The 23,942-nt window shown below is 34.6% G+C and overlaps 2 protein-coding genes and 1 pseudogene across 2 annotated transcripts; all 3 read right to left on the reverse strand.

The window, feature by feature from the left end:
- Window positions 1-4,636: 4,636 nt before the first annotated feature.
- Window positions 4,637-7,500, reverse strand: LOC104250170 (transcription factor IIIB 60 kDa subunit-like). Its single transcript, XM_070149411.1, has 3 exons — window positions 6,874-7,500; window positions 5,262-5,875; window positions 4,637-5,229 (listed from the first exon to the last, which is right to left on the reverse strand). The coding sequence occupies exons 1-3, from the start codon at window positions 7,440-7,442 to the stop codon at window positions 4,637-4,639; spliced, it is 1,776 nt and encodes a 591-aa protein (XP_070005512.1). The 5' UTR covers window positions 7,443-7,500.
- A 4,504-nt stretch (window positions 7,501-12,004) lies between these two features.
- LOC104250171 (protein FAR1-RELATED SEQUENCE 11-like) lies at window positions 12,005-14,512 on the reverse strand (annotated as a pseudogene).
- Window positions 14,513-16,234: 1,722 nt separating this feature from the next.
- LOC104250169 (chlorophyllide a oxygenase, chloroplastic-like) lies at window positions 16,235-21,775 on the reverse strand. The gene is made up of 9 exons (XM_009806741.2): window positions 21,593-21,775; window positions 20,796-21,032; window positions 20,161-20,265; window positions 19,572-19,847; window positions 19,100-19,247; window positions 18,771-18,955; window positions 18,556-18,668; window positions 17,426-17,720; window positions 16,235-16,849 (listed from the first exon to the last, which is right to left on the reverse strand). Exons 1-9 carry the CDS (start codon window positions 21,671-21,673, stop codon window positions 16,685-16,687), a joined length of 1,605 nt encoding a protein of 534 aa, XP_009805043.1. The 5' UTR covers window positions 21,674-21,775; the 3' UTR covers window positions 16,235-16,684.
- Between the last annotated feature and the right edge of the window lie 2,167 nt (window positions 21,776-23,942).

The raw sequence follows: 23,942 nt of genomic DNA on the forward strand, positions 1-23,942 counted from the left end.
AGCTCAGCAGTTTATGTCCGGCCATCGCGTCAATGAGCCGGTCGATATGAGGCAGTGGGAATGAATCTTTGGGGCATGCCTTGTTTAAATCTGTAAAGTCCAAGCACATCCGCCACTTTCCGTTGTTCTTTTTCACTAGACCACATTGGCGACCCATTGAGACCCGTCTTTCCTGGGAGAGACCTTAGGCATTATGTCTTCGCCTTTCGTTTCAGAAAACGCATTGATGGTGTTTAATAGGTTGGTGGCGAGATTGGCTACTGCCTTCATTCTTTCTTCTTCGTTACCCGCCATGTCAAATCTGTATGTACAAGGAAGTAGGAGTTTTGTGTTTTTTTTAACCGTGCTAGTTATAGATCTAAAGGAAACTAAAAATTTAGCTAGAAAATCCCCATAGACGGTGCCAAATAATTTGACCAAAAATTATAAAACCTTGGTTAAACTAATTAATTTAATGTAATGAGGGGTTAAATCCAGTTAATGACAATAATCTCAGATCTATAAACGGTGGTCATAAATAATAAAAGGATAGTATTGAGAGGAGATTAAATATGATGTGCATTCAATGTCTCAAGATGATTAATGATGATGGAATATCGAGCAAATAGCATTAAATGGCATTAAAGTAAATGAGGAGAAGAATTCACTCAACATTAAATGAGGTGGATGATTCTTCCTTCTGACAAGGATGAATAATAGATAAATACTATAATATTGGGACCCTCTCAGATCTGACGGAAAAGTGTGGAATAATAGACAATCGAATCTCTTTAGAAAGGTAACGTTTGTATTCTATCTAGAGAGAGTCTGTTTTTCAAAGAGTGTTCTTATCAGAGAATATTATATATCTTTCACCTTATCTCTCTATTTATATGGGACATACCCCTAATTAACCCTAAAAATACAAGTACAGAGAATATTCAATGGAATATTCTCCTAAAAGATCATATTACAAAACTAGCCGTTACTATTGCTCCTAACATTTGACCTCGGCTATCATTGACTGCCCGGCTATGAAAATTATGTACTAGTCGACCTCGGCCGGATTACTTTTTGTAATACTTCTTCGTGTTATATTTTTTTGAGGCAGATTTTGACCCATACACTCTTAATGCTAAGCCAAATACGAGTACACAATATTCGGATCCTAAATTATTTGCAGTAATATTATGGCAGTTGAGGTCCTATATTAAGGCTGGAGGCGTGATGGTCTTTTGCGGAGGTAAAATAATGATTGGACAAAATAATAAAGGTGAACGTGCGAGAGAGATCATCTTAATGGGGTGATATTTGTGTGGAACATTTGTTTGTTCCTTCTATGAGTGTTGTCGGAGTGAAGTGAGGATGGAGTAATGTCATCTTTATGTGATGTTTTTAAGACTGGAAAGAATCAAATTGTATGGTGATGATCTGGTTTAGAGGGAGCAAAGTTGGACCATTTCGTGCGGGGCGGGCCGGGTTTAAACCTATGCGGGTGCGGGGCAGGTTGTGGGTCCATTGCCTTTATCCAGTCTTGGGCATTTACGCCTTTAGGCCTTTAGGCGAACACTGGAAGTTAATTTCATTGTTTAATCACAATCTTCAAATACATATTGAACCATATTCTATAGGAAAATAATATCGTTGCTTTTTCTATTTTTTTTTGTTTTTTTTTTGCCGGAACACATTTACCAGATTATGTGTTTGATTCTAGATTTCTAGTAATATTTTTTAATTAGGAATAATCACATTCTTGAAAGTTCATCAGCTTATAAATTATGTTAATCATTTGTTACTATTAGTTCATAGTTTATCAGCACTAAACGTAATAATTTATTGAAATTATAATCTTATTTCAATATTATAATACCTTATTTATAACTAAAACTGCCCATTTATCTATTCGGGATGTTGTATATTTTTTCCATCTGAATGTGCTAATATTTTGCAGATCATGAAGTTTAGTTGTCAAATTGTAAAAGTTTTACCTTATAGATTAATCAATAAGTGAAATTTTATAAATATCATAAAAAATTTAGTCCTAAACTATTTTATAAATAGAATAACTTTTGGTGCAACATGTTAAGTAAAAAATAGATAACTGAGTTATTAAAACAAGTGACTAATCAATAGAAATGAAAAAGGATAAATAGAAGAAGAAAAAACTTATGCGGGGCGGGTTGAGTCATTGCAGGTTTAAGTTGAACCCGCCCCGCCCCGCCCTATTGCCATCCCTAATTTCGTATAGTTCAAGGGCAAATTTGATCATTTTTCTCTTTTGTAAAAGACTCACGTGTTAGAAAGCTTTTATTGTTAGTCAATAAAGACAAATCTAGCTCATATTTGTAGGAAAACTATCATGTCCATAATATAAATAGCTCATTACAAAAATTGGTCAAGTCATAAAATATTACTAATATTAGCCAATTAGCTATTTGTAACAAAAAAAGGTCAAATTTTTGCTTTCTTTTGAATGAGTGTTATTAGAATAGATTGGGTACATCTTAAGGAGCTTGAATCTCAGTTTTGGGATGATTTGGTGAAGTTTTGAGGTGATTTGAATTGAAAATTCGAAGTAAAAACTGAACATAAAAAAATGATATGTGTATCACACTATGTATCATTTGTGTATCACATATGTATCACATGTATATCCATGTATACCTGTGTGTGAAATACATACATGTTTGATACATGTGTCGCGGAAGAATTTTTTAAACTCGATTTAATTACGAATTTTGATACAAAACCAGCCCAAATCACCTCTAATCTTCCTCAAATTTTGTATATTGACTTATCTATATGTTTTCAATGAATTTCAACTATACCCATCGAAAAAGTTTCTTTTTTCCTTAGATTTTTGGAATATTGTATTTATTTTTTTTGTATTTCATCACCTTATTTGTTATCTCATCCATGAAATTTCCTTTTCGTCTTACATCTAATGTTGCTAATCATACTTAAAAATATTGAAGGAGATTTTTGCATGTGTTGCTTTAAGAGAAAGAACCTTATTTATTTGGTTTTTTCAATTTTTATATGTGTTTGGCTAGTTTTGGTAAATCTATAACCAATGGCTAGAGGTTGGTAAGTTGAGACTTATTTGGGACATTTGTGTAAGTTTCCCATTTTTGTAACGGCAAGGCTAAATCCGACCCCGAACATTAATGGATGACAAATCTAAATCATTTATTCAAAGGAAAATTCAGAACTTCCCATTCATTCAAAATTAATATGCAGACCGTGTATCTAATATCTTCAAATAGCCAACTTCTAAATTCAAGGTCACAAAAATGGCCACTTAGTGTAAATAAATTATCATCACACTATCCTTGTTATTGCACATGTAATGGGCTAAAGGGCCGGGTATACTAATGAGCTGGACTTAAGTATGACCCAAGAACGATCCCCGAAATATAGCCTGTTTGGCCAAGTTTATTTTTGGCCAAAACTGCTTTTCCTTTGGCAAAAAGCACTTTTGGCCTCAATTTGAGTTATTTTGGCAGAAAAAAGTAGTTTCTCTTCGAAAGTACTTTTTTGAGAAGCACTTTTGAGAAAAATACACTTAGAAGCAGTTTTTTAAAGCTTGGCCAAATACTAATTGCTACTCAGAAGTGCTTTTTAAACTAATTAGTCAAACACAAACTGTTTCTCGCCAAAAATACTTTTGAGAAAAGCTTTTGAAGAAAAGTACTTATTTTATTGCTTGATTCTCAAGCCAACCGGAATCCTCCGGAAACTTTACTCCACTTTTCTTCAGCTCTCTACGACTCTCTTCTCCCTCTTCAAAAACTTCAATTCATACCAAAAAGCCATTCAGCAAATCGCAAACGAACAAGTTATCAGAGACAAAAAATAATGTTCCTCTTCTTCGTAGGAGGGCTAGAGCAGCAGGCGAGACAGGTATTGAAGAGCGGAGTAGGGAGGTGTATAGCATGCGGATCACGTGCTGACCTCGTCGACTACGAGAAGGTTCTGAAGCTCTTCTTTGTTCCGGTTTGGAGATGGCCAGGGAAAGAGCCGGTGATGTACTGCAACCACTGCAATCTTTTCTTCCCTCAATCTCTAACTCCTCCGTCGCGACCACCGTCGTCCATGGCCGATGTCCCGGAAGTTCTTAGGTGTCAGTTCTGTCGCCGGGAAGTGGATGGCGAATTCCGATTCTGCCCCTTCTGTGGTAATGCACTGTGAATTTCTGATATATAACAGGCGCTTCAGGGTTTTTAATTCGTATAAATGTTTGTAATTATCTTCTTTCTTTCAATAAGTGTGAGTTTGAGGAATAAATTTGGTTGTTCTGTTTTGATAGTCTATTATACTATATGAGTAATTAATCATCTATTGTTAGGAAATTTATAAAGTACATACTGTAGAAATGACGACTGGATTATTGCATACCAATATAGATGTGTAATTACTTAAACCAATTAATTAGTGCCCATTTTGATGGCTCTAAAACTGTAGAGCACTTTAAACATGGCAGTATTGAAATTTGAAAGTGTTCCCTGGAAATAAATTAATCAATTATAATTAGAAGAAAAAAAATATAACTTGAGAAGCATTTAGCTACCAGGACCAACAATTCCTAATATATAAGTGAAGGGGAATTGTTGGTCTATTTCTAAGGGGACAGCAGTCATATTGAATGCAGATTAATTCAATACTCATCATAATCATATTGTTGATCATAGTCATATCCTCCGTCATCTCCATCATACTGCAGATGCTCGCCAAATGCTTCTTCATTAGTCTCTTCTACTTCCGGATCAATTTTGCTGATCTTTACCACGTTATCATCCGTTGAATCATCCACTTTCCTGACCTTTTTTGGATTCTCAGGTATTGCAGTTTCATCGAAAAGCTTCTCTAGCAAATCATAGTTAATCTTAGAGCTCAGCCTTTTTTTAGTTAACATTTGCTTCGTTGCTTCTGCAGCGGTTTGAGCAGGACCGGAGTTTTTCAGTTCTGCAGCCCTTTTCTCTCGTTTTTCCTTTCTTGATTTTGCAACAGCGGCGGCAGCATCAGTAGCAAGCTTCTGTGCAGCTTGCACATCTTCGGAACAGTTAGCTAAAATGGACTCCTCGTAAGCCTTCTGTGCAGCTAATGCAGCTGCTTCCTTAGCTGCTTGTTCCTCATATTCCCAGTTCATTTTTACCCAAATGATCTCTTTGTAATGCTTCTCCTCCTGATTTAGAAGATAACCGTCAACCTCTACATCATCGATATCCAAAAAATTACTTGATTCATCAGTTTATCAGGACCCATACATTCCGTGCCATGTAATGTATCACAACTCGCATTATGCTCAGAGCCTGATATCTGCACTTGTTCTCCCTTTTCAGGCTCCAAATACTCGCGGCCATTGTTCTCCACCTGATTGGACATGGGAAAATTTGGGTCTTCAGCAGCTTCCTTTGCCATTAATCTTTCTTTCTCAGCGCGTTGGAAGGCGGGAGGTTCAGATCCTCCATCAATCCCACCTGAAAGTTTTACAAAATCAATGTAACAACTTTCACATAGACCATGGGCAAAGGGCAGCTCCACACTTTTCTTGTGTTCACATAGCACTTCTGTGATCCCAGATCCTTTTGACCTGGAATAAAGTTGCAGGGTTAGCCTCTCTTCTTTCTCAAGCTCCTGAGCTCTTGTATTTAACTCATCAATCGTTAAGCTCCCAGATTCTGTGTTTTCAAATTCAATCAATCGCTTTGTCAATGTTGCTTCACAAATATGCACGACTTTGATAATTTCTGATTTAGAACAACTCAGTCCATCTGAAAGAGCAGCAATATAAAGTGCAGCTCCACATACTCCACTTGGCTTTCTCCCCGTCTGCATCCAATCTCGCTTCATGCTTGCCACAATGTGAAGTGCAGTTCTAGATATATTCGTCTTCCTGTTGTTGTTATTTCCTGTATAGTACTTCTTATCTGGTATAAATATGGAATGATGGAAGATCAAGTTTTAACTTTTCCACTCTTAGATATATATTATCCTCTTTATCAGCTACCTACAGCAGTAACATACGTAAATATAAATGATATAACTGAAACAAAAATTAATTCGAGCCCACTGAATTCACAGTGTTTCCTTAAGGAATTTAATCCCCTCCTAGTACCTAAGGTTATGGATTATTTCCTCTCAGGATAGAACGAATTACACACTGGTGTAGCGGTACTTCAAACCCCAGTATTTCAGCAAACGCAAAGTTCGGCAGCAAATCACACTTACAATTGCTTTTTTGTAGTTTTAAAACAATGCAGAACAAGGGAGAAGAACTCAGAAGTCGAATGGAAATTCTGAGAGGAAGGAATGCAATGTATAGCCGATGTTGAATTCTTACCGAAGAGGATATCAGATTGCAATTCGTTTTTCCAGTGTATACACAGTGTATACAAAGTGTAGTTTGAGTGTATACATAGTGTATATCAATTATATACAGAGTGTATATCAATTGTATACTGAGTGTTTTGAGTGTTTTTTTCTGGTGTGTTCTTCTTTCTCTACAACTTCTGCTCTATTTATAGTAGTCATGTGAGAGAAATCTGTCCCCTCCATGGTGGAACAAGCATTAGGATATCATGGAGGAAGCACTTACATGGTGGAATGAACATTTGCTTGGTGGGAGGAACACTTGGCCATGGTGGGAGGTGCACTAGGCATCTTGTTGCTTTCTTGGTGCAACACAATACACGGATTGGAAAACATCCGTTACAAACACGGATTATATCACGTTAATATTCACTATTAACAAATAAATTTGGTCCAAATAATTAATCAATCGATCGATCATTTGATCAAATCCAAATCCAAATCCAAATCCCATTTCCCATTCATTCTCATTTTAAGACTATTTCATCTTAAACAAAAACTCAACAATCCAAAACTCAACACTTCCTTCCCCTGAATAAACGATCAGTGAATCGCTGAATGAAAAGGCTAGGATCCACAGGTTTTTGAACAATCGGATCATGTTCAAGGCTTAGAAGTTTGCAAAGCTGTAGGAAAACAGCACCTAAAACATACACATTTATCCTCAAGTACTCAGAAAAATCAATGAGTAGGAATGGCTTATTGTTATGCCTACATGTAATATAAAGACAAGCAGCCTCAACTTGCTCTTTCCTACGGCCCCTTGTGAAATTCCTCTCAAGTGCTATCGTATAAAGACGCGACGCCGGACTATATATTGATTCACCACCGTCAATTCCTAATGCATATCCCATACTCTCTATATCATTATATGCTTCATCTATTGTTCTTTGACGTGAAACTGAATAATCACTTTGGACAGAGCGCACAAGTTTTCCTGACAATTGGCTCTGTCCAGCAGCATTCTTAAAGAAAGTTGGCTCAGTTGACATATTATCTTCGAAAAGAACTTTTCCACAATAGGAACAACATATTTTACCATCCAGAGTCGCGGGTTCCCTGTTCTCTTCACAGTTACTACACCACACCATTGCTCGATTGATAAACAGAGACTTCAGACCAAGATTTCTACCCAATCAAACGGGTATAAGCGAATTGTGGGAGAGATAGAAAAATAGAGAGAAAAAGCATAGGGTTTTATTCCTGATCAACTTCCCAGTTCCGAGTGCGAGTGGGAAAGGGATGGCTACTTATAGGAAAAAATTTCTTATGTCCAAACGGGTTCATAGTTTTTTCTTCAATTCCTTTTACGTCCATAAAAAAGTTTCTTTTAGGTTTTAGGATTTTGTTTGTTTGTTATGACACACGGAAAATCATTAATTTTTTTAAGTTTTGAACATTTTCATCTCCTTTTATGTTTAGGATTTCTTTCTTTTTTTTGGAGGGACGGGGGGTTAAAATTTGAGCACTTTCACCTTTGCAACTTTCAAACTTTTCCTAATACACATAAATTATAACCTTTTTATCTTTTACTAAGAGCCTAAATTTTTTATTGATCTAATCTAAAAAAAATGATATTGCATAAACAAAATTACTGTAAGAATTGCACGGGGCGTCCTAATTGGTCGCCCCCATTTAACCTATATCCACTTTTTTTTAAAGTTTTAACTTGTACCCACTGTTTAAACAACTTCAGACTTATTTCTCCTCCTCCTTCTCCTCCTTCGTTTTCTGAATGCTGAAGATTGAGATATTGTTATGCGTTCTAGCTTGATGATTCATATATATATATATATATGTTTGTCCCATTATGTTCAGTTTGGTCATATTCACAATAATTTAACCTCTTAGATTTTTTAGCTTTATAGGCACATTGGTTTTTGGTTCTAATTTATATGTAGTAACTTGTTTTCATGTCGAAAATATTTTTCATTCTTTTTTAATCTTTGAAATGAACAGCATCAATCGCTGCTAATTATGATCTATTAAATTCATTGTTGTTTAGAACTTCAGCTATAAGAATGCTAAAGTTTAGCAAATATAAACAAAAACTTCAGCTCCTAGAGTACTGAAGTTCAGCAAATACAAAACAAACTTCAACCCTGAAGTTCATCACAAATAGAACAAAGCTTCAGCTAAAACATGCTGAAGTTCAGCAAATACAAAACAAACTTCAACCCTGAAGTTCATCACAAATAGAACAAAGCTTCAACTAAAACATGCTGAAGTTCAGCAAATATAGAACAAAGCTTCAGCTACTAGAATGCTGAAATTCAGCAATTACAAACAAAAACTTCAGCCAACACATGTTTTTTATTGAACTGAAGTTTGCCATTTGCACTATGACCTGAAGTTTTGCGTGATTGCCTTTGCAAGTCAGGCCAAAATTCATGCAAAAATATATGAAGTTTTGCTACACTTCTGGCAAAAAGTTTTTGCTATTTCAGACTCGTATGCTTGAAGTTACGCAAAAAGTGAGTACGCTTGCAAATATTTTCTTGCAAAGTGGGTATAAGTTAAAACGTGACCCCAAAAAGTGGGTATAGATGCAAATGCCCCAAAAATACTCATGATATAAGAAGAAGAAAAAAGAAGGTGATGTATACGTTGTACACACAATATACACATTTACACTATTATAAAATGTATATACACTTTTTATACATCATAAAATAATATATATATTTTTTATGCATTACAGAATAATATATACAATTTTAATACATCGTAGCAACAATATATATATATATATATATATATATATATATATATATATATATATATAATTTATACAATTCTCTTTTTTTGCTCACCAAAAATAACCCAAAGACTGAAAAATTTCTCATAGTTGAAATTGTATAATCAGTGTGTGTGTATATATCGTATAATATATATACTGTATAAAAACTCAAAGTTTATATATATACATGGATTATACTAGGGGTGTTCAAACCGAACCGGAAAACCACACCAAACCGAAAAACCAAACCGATTAAAAAATCCGACTAGGTTTGGTTTGACTTGGTTTGGTATTGAGTAAAAAAATTCGAACCAAACCGACATATAAATATATAAATTTTATTTATATTTTTAAGACTTTATAGTGAATTATTTTTAGAAAATGTAAAAATATTTGGGATACTCTCATGTATTAACCTTGAAACCGTAAATTAACGAAAAATTATTGTTAGACGACTAAGAAAATAACTATCATGTGTTACTAAAAAAGTTCACCCATTAGAATATTTTAATAGATCATATGTTTGTAAATTTTTTCCATACTTGCTAAACATATATTCACTTATCAAAGCTTTATCTATAATTTTAACAAAGTAAGATTGAAATAATATTCATATAACAAAAAAATCCGAAAATCCGAAAAACCCGACAAAACCGAACCAATTCAAACCGATATAGTTGGTTTGGTTTGATTTTGATAAAAACCGAATCAACCCGATCCACGTACACCCCTAGATTATACATAAAGATACAACTAATATACATTTATTGTACATGGAATACACTAATTATACATCTCTATACAAAGACCTTAGAAGAAGAAGAAGAAGATAGCAGCAACAACCACCTGCACAAATACACTTCACCCTTTACTTCTTCCTAGGAAATGCGCATAAATTCATCCCAAAAGAATCAAGAAGCCCCAACCTCCAACATTCCACCAACAACATTTACATTGTATAACAGTGTATATAAATTGTATAATTGTACATATACACCTATTATATAATATATATACCTTATATATATACATTTATAAGGTCGCTGCAAAAAACTCAAAGCCATCTATATAAACTAACGATACATTAGGGATACACTAAAATATATAGGATATACTTTATATACAAAATAAATACAATGTAGTCGTATATATATAATTTTTATACATTTTATAATAGTTTATATATAATTTTTATAATAATACAGGATACGCTTATATGCAAAATTTATACAATGTGTATATAAAATACTTAATATATATATATATGTATATGCATGTATGTATGTATGTATGTATGTGTATATATATATATATATATATATATATATATATATATATATATTTTGCTAACCTACTACACAGTTGTAGTAGGTTAGCATTGTATGCATATTTGATTTCATGAAAATACTCTCATTATTTAAGGGCCACCAAATTAAGCTTAAGGGCTTTTTTGCCCTTCCCCAAATCCCAAAAAATAAACCCAAATAAATTTGATCTCTCTCCTGTCAGAAATCCCTTTAACTCTTTCCTCTTCTCATTCTATTCCTAATCAGCTGGCAGAGATGAATTCCTTGAAGTCTTAAGCTTCATTTTCGACTTCCAATATCAATTTTGTAAGCCCAATCTAAATCTCGAAGAATTTCTATAGTCCCCCAAATTTTCCCTTTTCTTTTCAACTTAATGTCGATTTTTTTTATAGATCTTACTGCAAGTTCATCCATGATTCAGGATTTTTGATATTATACAAGTAAAATTGATGGGAAACATAGAGACATCGACACTGGTGGTGGTACCACAACGTTCTAGTGTTGGGTCGTTGTAAGCACTCCTCAAATTTGCACATGTCTCACAAATTTGGGGTTAAAGATAAGTTCCGAGTGAATTTTTTAATCATAGTAAAGTTTTAATCTTGGGTCAAAAATAGATTTTTTAAATCAAGATGTACATTTCACGTAGCGGTTTACTCTCACAAATATTTTGATTTGCAAGCTCTTGAAGTTATTGAGACAGAACGTTTTGATAATCAAGTATTTTGCAGGGTAGTTGCGATGCAAATTGAGGGTGATGACAAACTAGAATTTTTTTCCAACCTCTACAGGTATTACCCATTGTTTGTCTCAACTTTTACAAGCTTATGATTATACAAATCATGAATTAGAAGTCGGAGGGTGCAATGTTAATTATGATTTGCAATGTAGGATTATTGTTTAAGTTGTGATTGTATATTACAAAGACATTAAGATCTGTTATATGCTCTCACGAACTATGTTTTACAAACTAAAATTTGTCTTTCCAACATCTGCAGAGATTCTCAAGTTGCAACTTATTTTTATCCATGGACTGATTGTCTCAAGTTTTACAAGCTTATAATTGTACAAAGCATGAAACTAAGAAGTTGGAGGGCGCAACTGCATAAACATTTGATACTACAGAAGCTCTACAAGTTTTCATATTCATAGCACTTGTAATTCTTGAAATAGGGAGGAGAGTCACCTCTAATATTGTTGTCTGTAGAAATTAGTAGTTTATTTATGAATTTTGTAAGTATTGGAGGTTAGGCCTAAAGTCCCCCTCGTCTTGTAGTCATCTTAAACATTTTAAGAAATATAGAACAGATTCTTTCAGTTGCCAAAAATGTTTCTATCCATAATCAAAAAATGAGTTGTTGCAACTTATGATTTATGCAGTACTATCTATTAACAATGACAATCTACATTGACTTTTTTCAATGAGCAAAAGGACTCCATAACAACTGGATCGCCTCATAGCTTCCTTGTCCATCCGTTTTGAAGCCTACAACACAAAAAATTTGATTTTAATTTATATAAATTATGAATATCTAGCAATTTAATAAGAGTTAAATATAATGAAACTACACTTATTTGTGGGGAGATTGGGATATTGGAATTTCAGTTATCTTTTGAGTGGACAATTTCTTGAGTCATGACCAGTTCCACCACAATTAGTAACATGGCAGTATTTTATTTTTTTAACAGCTTCAACACCACCAATTAACCTTTTCCCTTTCTTCCTTCCTTTTGTCTGAGATTGTTGGGGATTTTCAATATGATAATCTTCATTTGGAGAATTATGTTCTGTAGATTGACTAATATCAACATGTTCATGTTCATCAATGATGTGCTCATTTTCAGGAAGACATTGAACAACTTGCAATACTCTTTCTAATTCCCTTTTGGCACAATCAAGACGACATTTTGTCTTTACTGATTCACGAGTCAAATCTCTAATTATAGATTCAAGATTTTGGAACTCATTATCATCCTTACTGAGATTCATCATATGAGAAAATTTTAGTACCAATGAATTTTCTTGCCTCCATCTAGCCAACAAGTACTTCTCTGGTAACATGAAATAATTATGAGCATTAAGTACTCGAATAGAATGCCTGCACAAAATTCCTGAAAATTCAAACTCTTGGCAAGAACATTGAACAACCTCTTCTAGTGAATTCCAATAAACAAAACGTCCACCATTTGTTTTGCTGTAGTGGCACACCATATAAGATCCATCACTATTTGAAAATAAACCATATTCAACATAGAGTATTATCTCATCCTGTAATAACTTAAAGGCAAAAGGTGTGAGGACTTTTGATGCATGTTTCTCCATTGGCATAAATGTCTTAATTTGAGGATTGTAATACTTTTGTCGCAACGTTGCCTCTTCACTGGCATGGTTTCTTATGCTGACCGTTGTACCAACCTGCTCAACAAATTCTTTTAAACTAGTTCTTGCATGTAAAAATCTTTTCAAGTATGCATTAATAGATTCTGAGCGTCCAGTTGTTGTCATTCCAGCAAAAAAATATCCTTTCAAGTATGGTAATGCCCATGATGCACGATTTGCATATAGCAATTTGATATGCCTATCTGATTCAAGATCAAATTTAGTAATCAATTTGTCCCACTGATACTCAAATTCTTCTATGCTACCAATTTCATAAAGGCGATGAAATTCAGATTTAAATTGCAGATACCTTGAACCAAGGGCAAAAGAAAACCAAGTAGAGAACTTGGATGTAATATGCCATATACAAAAGGCATGTTTTGTGAGAGGCAATTCATTAGTGATCGCTTATGTTAAACCAAGATTTTGATCAGTTAATATGGTTTGTGTATGTTTTTCATTCATAAGCCGTAAGAAACTCTGTAAAATAAATAGACATTAGCAATAAAGAAAAAAAATATTAAAAATATAAATTTTTTTGAGAATACAATGATATTCACCTTTAATGCTCATGAAAAGGAAGGTGCCTTCTCATTTCGTAATAGCACACAACCAAAGAAAATAGTATTTCCATGGTTGTTCACGCCAACCCAAACTCCCAGCGGCATCTCATAACGATTCAATCGATAAGTAGTATAAAAAACAACTACATCTCCAAAAAGCTCATAAGCACGAATAGAGTCCCCAAATGCCCAAATGATATTTTCAAGTCTTTGACAGGCATCAACTGTGAAATCATATTGAAAATCAACATCTTTGTCTTTCAAACTCTTGCAAATTTTTAATAGCTCCAAAGCATCATATTCAATATTGGTAGAACTTTCAGATTGAATAAAATTCCTGATATCTTTTTCTGTAAAAGGCAACTGGCCTACATCTACACCCTTTTCTAGTTCAAGCACTCTTCGGATCAAACTCATTGAACATCCAGCTTTTGCAAGAAGTGTAATCCTCTTTTGATCAATAATATCAATATTTCGATAAGCAAGAAGAAATTTCACTTCCTTATCATTCAATAGTTCATGGTTGTGGACATTATCAAAATACACCACCATCCAATGAGTGACTCCATCAATGATTTCTTTAGCAACACACATCTTAGCATTACAATTGCATCTAGAAGATTTTCGATCTCGTTGTCGCTCTTTTTCTACAACCTTTTGAGGACGAGGGCTACCGGCTCGATGACATACATAATCTCTCCTATAAATTCCCATAGGACCTTCTGTACTTCCAAAGTAGCGATCGCGTCTAACTGAGAAACCAATTTGTTTAGCAAAATTTATATAACAATTATAAGCTTCATCATCACTATTATACACTTTGTCCTTGTATAAATCATTGTTATTCATGTCAATATTTTCATGCCTAAGTTCTTCATCTGATCTTTCAGTAATTTCTCCATTAATATAACATTCATTATCACCACATGGACAATGACTTCTTGAGATACCTACTGTAAAATCAGTTGAAGTATTATTAAGCACCTGTATTCAAAGCCAGCAAAAGTATAAAATTTTATCAATACAGATTGTTTGATTCAGAACTAGGACAAATCTAAATGGAATAATTGGGCGCATAAACAAATCGAAAGAAAGAAAGTTATAAAAGTTTACACAATATTTTTGAACAGCAAAAGACGAAGACATAAAAATATTAAACATTTACCTTCATTAGAATATTTATCAAGGTATCTGGCAAGAAAAGTTAGTGGAACAAAAAAACCCTTTTAGAACTTGGGAAGAACCATGACTGAAGATGGAAAATATAATGAAAAGATTTTCCGCCACAATTCTAGCTGGAAGATATAAAGATCGGATTTATTTGGGTTTATTTTTTGGGATTTGGGGAAGGACAAAAAACCCCTTAAGCTTAATTTGGCGGCCCTTAAATAATGAGGGTATTTTCGTGAAATCAAATATGCATACAATGCTAACCTACTATAACTGTGTAGTAGGTTAGCAAAACCCCTATATATATATATACACATAATATTTATACAAAGTTACATATAAGTATCATCCAATTACCCATTAAATATACTACTGTAAGAGATCTTTACTCACAAAACACTATTATAACCGCAGAAGTAGAAGAAGTTTGACTAGAAAACCCCCACGACTTTTGTTGTCATTCTTGTATCATGCATCGTTTTGAGTAAATCTTTTTAAGAATTGAATTAAGATTTTGTGATTTTTCTAGGTACTCAAACAAGTTTTTTCAGTGTGAAGTAAAAAATAAAGAGAAAAAAAATATAGATCTGAAATGGGAGATAGAGAAGGGAAAGAAAATGAAAAAAAATAACCAAAGAAAGATAAAAGGAAGACGAAGAAGACAAAAAAAAAGGTGAGAAAGAAAGAGGATAAGAATGAAAGTGGTAGTGGGAAGAAAAATTTGTGCATTGGATAGAATGAAAGAAAGATAAAAAGGCCGGAAATAAATGTGGTCTTGGGAAGGTAATGCATTGGATATATATATATATATATATATATATATATATATAATGACTACAATTGCAAATAAATTGGGCCGAAAGGCCATTTCGAGTCAGTAATGAAAATATGGGCTAATAAAATCTTTGAGTGACAAAACAATGTCATTTTCTCAGATATTAACATTGGTGGTGCTGTATTTTTATTTTTATTTTTTTGTGTGTTGTATATGCACTTTTTTCTCTTCGATTACAAATAGGCGATAACATGTCATAACACTGATAATTTAATCTTGATCATTTGTATATTTTGACCAATTTAATTACACATCGTATAGTACTATAATGTGACAAAATATTTTATAATTTTACTGTTATAGTCGGTAAAAATTAGTTATGTTGATGTCGAAAAATCATACATAAAATTAACAAAAACAAGGTTGACAAATCCCAAAGCTAGATTAGGATAAATGAACTCATAAACAAGGTGGACAAATGCCAAATGCTAGATTAGGATTCACATTAATAGAAAAAAGAAGAGAACAAGGTGGACGTGGACCTGCTTAAGAACTTAAATTGCGGGAATACTGCCCTTGTAAACACCAACTTACACAGACCCCTAACGTCCAGTGGAAGAATCGACCTTTTACTAGTATGACGAAAATTGATAGTCTTAAATAACCTTAAGAATTGACCTTTTATTAGTACGACAAAAAATTGATATATATGGTCTTATACCGTTATACGTTACAAACTGAAGCCTTTCTTCACTGAACCAGATTTAAGATCTGTTGCTATGATCAAGTTTCATCCTGTTCTACCAGTATATATCATTTTGTTGAATAAATGATACGAAAATTTTGTTTTAAGAAGCTCCATGCATGGACTGGAACCCTTTGTTTCTTGATACTGAAAGCACTGAAAAAACATAAATTCTGGGGACAAAAATACACTTTGGGCCAAACTAGATCAAACAGCTAGAGGATCAGATCTTCCTCTTGCTTCATTTTGGCAAAAAATTGTGTACTCAATTCAAATCTGAGAAGGTTGATACTATGATACATGATGAGTGACCATTTCCATGACTTAGAAAAAAAAAACCTCCAGATTTTCTAGGAGGCACACTAGGGCAAACATGAAAGAATTGATGGCGGGTCAAGGTTGTTTACACTGTACATGAACCAAAAAGCAATTAGTGTACAGTTTAATTTACATGGGAAGCTATGCTGAAATCATCTCCTTTTAGGCATACACCAAGAGCAGGATGCTCTAGTATCTCCACGAGCAACAAGTGTGCCGCCGCGTCATATACCAAGAGAGATCCTCAGCAGCTGAAGTTCTTCAAAGAGCTAAAATTGTTTAGAGTGTATTATCATCTTGAGAAGTAAAATCTGTCCTTGGATTAGTTCCATGTTTCATTTGCTGAACGGCAACTGCTTTGCTCCACTCTCTACAGCGTCTCTCCATATTCTATACCTCACTCCTAGCTTATCGTATGACACAGGCAGGTTCCAAATGTTAGCACCATTGAGCATCCGTTCTTGCTGACCAATCACAAGCCGTAGGTCTTCATTTAAAACCTGCAAACGTTTCCCCAAAGCATAGATCACCAAAAAACAATCAGATACCTTTTTAAATACTCCCTTTTCAGTTTTTAGGTGGGAAAATCTTTAATACAATATCCAGTTTACAAGAAAAACAAATGTAGACAATTTCTTTTTAATTAGGAAATAAGTTTCCACTTTACATTTTGGCGGGCTTCTTTAGTTGTTTTAATAATTTTGTTGTTTAAATAATAGATGTGGAAAACTCAAGACTTCGGCCACTTTGCACTGAGAGCTTTGAGACGTGATCTTGCAATGCTTGTTCCACAGCCCAAAGTGTTAATGGTAAGATGAGAAATCTCCACCTCCTGGCTGCATGCCAACTTTGAACAAGTTTTTGCTAAATGCATCAATTTCCAGGACTAATACACAGGAAACTGAGGCAACTTTTTTCATAGATTAATCAGGCCAAAATGATGCAGGAGTACTCGTCAATCATTATAGGTATTGTGCAGGTGGCCATATATCTTGAGGAAGTCAATTACACTGATCCACATCATTACGAGGTTTATGTAATCACAGACATTACCAATGTTAAGAATATAATCTAACCTGTTCAGCAAAATGCCTCCACACGTATTGCATGAAAGGGATGTGTTTTAGAACAGGAGCAAAATCCAGTGACATCCTATATAACAACCTTGTCTTCTGTTTAGATGCAGGTAAACATACATGAAGTTGGTGAAGGTGTGTAGAGCACTCTTTGATACTCTGCCCTTCCAATTTGCCCGGCTTTGAGATTCCAATGGTTGACAGAACCATACAAGGCGGTCGAAATTCCATATCTATTGGATATGGATCCCAATATCCTTGCAGACCAGACGCAGGAGTCAAAAATTTTACAAAGCTGAAAAAGAAAGGTAACTAGTGAGTGTTCATATCTTCGAGCCCTTACTGCCAGACATTATCCATAAAAAATGCACAGGAACCACTGCCCTGCACCCCAACCCCCTTAAAACAAAAAAGTAAACAACACAAATATAGCATTGCAATGTTCCGGTAGTCATAAAATGGAAACATCTTTTCCATGTTCATAGCTAATAATGCTCCACAATATTTTCCCTTCCACCCAATGCACAAGGCCACTATAATTAACAAGATTACAAAGATTTATTTCTCTATGCCTTTTTATAGAAAAATTCATTTTGGGACATGAAGAAATTATTAACTAGCAAAATAAGAATTACCAACTAATCTAATTTGGTACTCTCGTCAAGAATCTCTTCCCATTCGTTCAAATCCCAATAAAAGTCATATTAAGTTTTGATCAGTTTAATAGGTAAGCTACCTTATGGAAGTTAACCAAGAAGCAACCTAACATAATGGACCTCTTAAATGAAATCTGCATGCAGGTCCAAATTGTTTTGGTGATGATATATATATATATATATATATATATATATATAGAGAGAGAGAGAGAGAGAGAGAGAGAGTCAAAAGAGTTATTCTGCAGACTGCAAGCATGACGAATTCAGTGAGATAATTTATTATTTATTTTGGCATGTTATTCACTAGTTCTTAAGAAATTATGCAGGAACTAAGAATTTGCCTTCAGTTCCTTAGTGTCCACAGTGGAAATTTCAAGAACAGCCAGCATCTTTTTACAATTTCAAAACTGAATACTAGTCGACCACTGTTACACTAACTTTTAGACAAATTAGAATCGATATAACACAACAAACCTTGGGACAGTCCATCCTTTAGCAAATGTAGACGTATGAGTGAAAGGAGCATGTGCAAGATCCAACAGATTGTCCAAAAGTAGCCCATGTTCCACCGGAAGTTCCATGACAATCTGCCAGTTTCAAGAACATCAGGAATGAGGCAGAAAAACTTAACAGACCGTCCTTAGTCTTGTAAGGACAATTACTAAAATCTAAAGGCAGTTATATCAAACCTCTGCATGGATTTGAAATCCAGAAGGTGGTAGCAAAGAAGGAAGAGTAGCTGCAGGAGGATCGTTTCCAGGCCAAATCCATATCATTCCCTCTTGCTCAAAGCATGGCAGAGCTTTGATCTTGACATTCAGAAATTTTGTTGATGGCATTTTCTCACATTTTCCGTCTGTTGAATATTCCCACCCTAAAGATCATCAAATAAACACAAAAGTAGATATCAGCTATTTCGTGCACTCTCCACGTATCAAGAACCAAATTCATTAAGTGTTATTTATTGACTAAATAGGAAATTTGCACTGAAGAATGCTTTGATTCTTCTAATTCTCACCGTGATAAGGACATTGTATGCGACCCTCATTCACTGAACCCAAATGAAGGGGGCAAGCTCTATGTGCACATGTGTTCTGGACACATCCAGGTTTTCCATCTTTCCCACGAAAAATCACCCACGGTTCCTCAAAGCAATCAATTGGTGTCTGAAACATTATAGTCAAATTACCATCAAAAGAACAGTCAGTGTTATACTGCAAAAAGCATAAAAATCTTAACAGACCAGTTCCTATCTAAGTTTTAATTGTCATATTCTCTCCTCTTTCAGAAAGTTAGAGAGGAGATGGTGCAACATTCTATTGGTTGGCAACACAGTATTGCATTAGTCCATTTAAGTAGCTTAACATTGTCCTTTTCTTTTTTCTGGGGGACTTATTAATTTGCAGAGAGTATGGAACTTGGTAATCAAATGTTGTCTGCAGTTATGAAAATGAGATTATTCCATTCCTTAAATCAGGTAATTGACTTACCATGGTATCTTCCTTAACATCAGCAGAAAAAGCCACAGGATACCAAAAGTTCTTCAAATAGGAGCTGTAATCTTGGACGGGACCTGACACATTGAGGGTTCTCCTAGGCTGCTTGCTTTTAGCATTATCTCTAGATACTGTAGACGTACCGGTGGAGGAAGATGGGGAATCTGATTCTTCTGTACTCCTCTCCGGAAGCAGCCTATCATTAACCAATGCTTCCATGTGAGCTAGCTTATCTAAAGCAGCAGAAACCCGCACCTCAGATATATGTACCTGTTGCTATCAATAATTTAGATACAAAACTTGATTTCTGAGAAATACACAAGATCCTCGAATGTGCTTTTTGTGTTTGTTTTTCTTTTTTTGGACAAGATTTTAAAACCAGTTTATCTATGTAATTAACCATTTATTCCTCAGAAAAAATGCCCTGCTTTAATAAGTTTAAGAGATAAAAGGAAAATAGACCTAAATAACCAATAATAATGGTAAAATATTTGATATGTTATATTTCTACCCAAAATCTATAAAGGAGTAGCTTGAATCCAACCAACACAAGCTTGTTCAATGGGATCAAAGTATTCTATACCTCTTTGTGAGCCCGAGACAGTTCTTCTTGTAACTCCGCGAGTTCCTTCTTCATGGTTCCAATAGATTTATATTCACGAGCTAGAGGATTCAATACTTCCACAACCTACTCACACAATATCCACCAGGCACAAAACTTAGTAGAAGGATAAAAAGGAAGACAACTATGACCAGAAAAAATAGAAACAGCTACAAAAGAAGAAACAGTCACTAATTAGCAGAAATGAAGCATACTACTGACTCCATTTATGTGACATTTTTTCCTTTATTAGTCCATTACAAAAAGAATGACACATTTCTATATTTGAAATTAACTTCCCATTTTAATCTTAATGAGAAGTTTTTATGGCCATACAAATGATGTGGTATGTTTAAGATCACAAGTATCAAAAGTCTTACAACCACACAAATAATATTGCATATTTAAGACCACAAGTTTCAAAAGTATTCTTTTATTTCTTAAACTCCGTGTTGAGTCAAATTATGTTACATAAATTGAAAGGGAGGGAGTACTATATTTATATACTACAAAGCTATTGCTTTATGTACATAGAGATATAATGAATCCTTAAACTCAACTCAATTTCAAACTTCAATAAAATTAGGGGTAAATACACATTATTTACAAGAACAAACCTTTTCATGCAGGAGCATTATTGTAAGTACGTCTTGCCGAGCTCGCCAATCACAATATTGCATATCAAATCTAGCAACTTCTAAAGCTTGATTTGCATCCAGGAACTTGCCTTTAGACTGAGGAAATTTTGACCTTGGATCTTCCACATCAAAGAGTGTCAACCAGGAGCTTTTCTTGTTTGTTAACTCACCTGCCTCCTCATACACTGCAAACACTCCAAATCCCCCTTTGAAACACTGAAAATGAACAAAATTGCACAATTATCGTCCACTCAACAAGTCATCAGACAGAGAAAATGTAAGTGATGTATGGCTCTCTCCACATTCAGATAACTTCACAAATAACTCAACCAATTACTATGTGAATTACTTGTACTTATTATACCCGACACCCCAGAGCATAAAAACATGCCACAAACCAAAACATTAACATTGAGTGAAAGATCAGAGCCATCAGAGTCTAGTAAGCTTTAGTCCCTCTATTTCATTTTATATGGCGGCGTTTGATTGGGTACGAATTTTAAGGGAAAAAAGAAATTAGAACTTGTGGGTTTAACTTTTATGCATTGATAATGTAAAAACTTTTAAATTAGCACGTCTCTTAAAACGATATTAAATGTAAATACTCATAATCAATTTAACTAGCAACCTCAAAAATTAATTCAAGTAACCTTCTAGAGCAGGTTTATTTACGCTGTAAGTGGATATGTGATAAATCTATAATAGATACAGCAATCTAGCTAAATTAAAGTTTGTATAACGTAAGGTAGGGTATAACAGTAGTAAAAAAGAGGCACCTTTCTTGTAGTAAAAGTCTTGGTAGAACGGCAAAAAGAGAAAGGAAAAGAGAGAGCAGCAGAAGTAGCAATGGCGGACATGGCAGCCTGGGCAATTTTTGAAAGATGAAAGAGACGGTCTTCTCTTTGCCCAAGTAATTACAAGAGAGAGAGAGAGAGAGAGAAAATGGAGTCAATTACTACGTTTTAGGAGGGAGGGATTTGGTTTTGTTGATAAGAGGTTGGTGTTGGGCGCGATCTCGACGTTCCTGCCATGGCTCGCCATGTGGACTCACTGCGTTTCACTCGTGGCATCTCTGATCTCCACATGCTTCCTTTTTTACTTATTTTTATTAAGAGAAGTATCCTCTTGGGGTCCCTCTCTCTATATCTTCCAATTTGCCAGCGTGGACGGGGATTATATCTTCTCTATCAGCTTTCAATTCTCATTGGCTATTAGAATCCTGACAATGGCATACCCTCTTAAGTGTGCCAATCAGCTACAAACTAGTTTCTTACCTACTAAAATCTAATATTAATGGCTGTGGTCACTTTACAAGAAACTGAAAATGACAACTTTAATTTGTCTACCTCTTAAAATTCAAGAAGTAAAAGGGCGAAATATAACCGCAAAGCAAATAAACCAAAGACAAGTATAGAGATTGATATATTATTCAACTTCAAATTGATATACATAATGAACTGAAAACTTTTCTATTTATAGAAAAAAAGAAGCAGCTGCGAGGCTTTTCTTCAGCTGCTTGTCAGCTGTCTGCATGAGCTGCTTGCAACCTGCATGTTTAATAAGAAGCTGCTGCAAATCATTTCATTCAGTTGCTTCCAACCTGTCTGCATCAGCTGCTTGTAGATAAACTTCAATGGAGTACAAAATGGATAATCTTCTTCAAGAAGATTATCTATAGCGGAGTATTAAATGAACATCCACAATATAATTATTTTCAAAACACTCCCCCTTGGATGTTCATTAAAAGATATTGTGCTTTGTTAAAACCTTACTAGGAAAAACTCAGTGGGAAAAATCCTAGTGAAGGAAAAAGAGTACACATATTTAGTAATACGCATTTCTAGCTGCCTCATTAAAAACTTTACAAGAAAAACCCTATGGGAAAAACCTTAGTAAGGAAAAAAGTGTAGCGCGTATTCACTCTCCCTGATGAAAACCTTATTTCAAATATTTGAGTCTCCATATTCCAATCTTGTATACCATCTTCTCACAAGTTGAAGTTGGCAAAGATTTAGTGAACAAATCTGTCGGATTATCAGTTGAACGGATTTGTTGCACATCAATGTCTCCATTTTTCTGAAGATCATGTGTGTAGAATAATTTTGGTGGAATGTGCTTCGTCCTATTTCCTTTTATAAATCCTCCCTTGCCTTTGTAGAAAATTGTGGATCTTTTTTCACATTCCAAATCATATTTTTCTCGAATGAAATGAAGCTACTGTGTAAGCTGCTACTGCAAGCTGCTGTGTAAGCTGCTACTGCAAGCTGATGTGTAAGCTACTTGCAAGCTGCTTGTAAGTTGCTACCGTACCAGAAATAGATAATCTTCTGTCGGGGGTAATATTTATCCATAAGCTTATTTCCAATCGAGTACTAAATAAATAACCATATTTACGGCGGAGTCCCATATGGATAAGCTTCTTCAGGAAGTTTATGTACAACAGAATACTAAGTGAACATCCATAATATAATATATATTTATAATACTCCCCCTTAGATGTTCATTATTATGTGCCTCGTTAAAACCTTACTAGGAAAAACACCGTGGGAAAAAATCCTAGTCAAGGAAAAAGAGTACACTAATAATATACATTGCAAGCTGCCTCATTAAAAACCTTACCAGGAAAAACCTAGTGAAAAAAAAAACAAGCAAGGGAAAAAGAGTACAGTGCAGAGACTTGGGTATATCTGGACCAAGGAGTTCATCATTCTCTTCTGGAGGTAAGAACAGATCCTTAATCCGTGTAGGATAAGAACTATATCTTGCTAGTAAATTAACAGAAAATGCTATGTCTGGCCTTGTAGCATTAGCAAGATACATTAGTACACCGATTGCACTGAGATAGGGTACTTCGGGACCAAGGAGTTCCTCATCCTCTTCTGGAGATCGGAACAAATCCTTATCCACTTCAAGTGATCGAACAACCATTGGTGTACTCAATGAGTGCGCTTTGTCCATGTAAAAGCGTTTTAAGACCCTTGCTATATAGGCAAATTGATAGATAAAGATCTCGTCTGCTAAATGTTCAATTTGCAGACCAAGACAAAGTTTTGTCTTCCCAAGATCTTTCATCTCAAATTCTTTCTTAAGATATTCAATTGCTTTTTGGAGCTCTTCTGGATTTCT

Source organism: Nicotiana sylvestris, chromosome 6 (genome assembly GCF_000393655.2).
Source record: "Nicotiana sylvestris chromosome 6, ASM39365v2, whole genome shotgun sequence".
NCBI lineage: Eukaryota > Viridiplantae > Streptophyta > Magnoliopsida > Solanales > Solanaceae > Nicotiana > Nicotiana sylvestris.

Coding starts and splice junctions, on each gene's coding strand:
- LOC104250170 (XM_070149411.1), bottom strand. CDS start 7,442: ATGGTGTGGTGTAGTAACTGTGAAGAGAACAGGGAACCCGCGACTCTG. Junction 5,876..6,873: donor CGTTTATTCAGGGGAAGGAA/GTGTTGAGTTTT, acceptor TAACAACAACAG/GAAGACGAATATATCTAGAA. Junction 5,230..5,261: donor TAATGCGAGTTGTGATACAT/TACATGGCACGG, acceptor GGTCCTGATAAA/CTGATGAATCAAGTAATTTT.
- LOC104250169 (XM_009806741.2), bottom strand. CDS start 21,673: ATGTCCGCCATTGCTACTTCTGCTGCTCTCTCTTTTCCTTTCTCTTTT. Junction 19,848..20,160: donor TGTCTCGGGCTCACAAAGAG/GTATAGAATACT, acceptor TGATAGCAACAG/GTACATATATCTGAGGTGCG. Junction 17,721..18,555: donor AAAGGATGGACTGTCCCAAG/GTTTGTTGTGTT, acceptor TTTCTTTTTCAG/CTTTGTAAAATTTTTGACTC.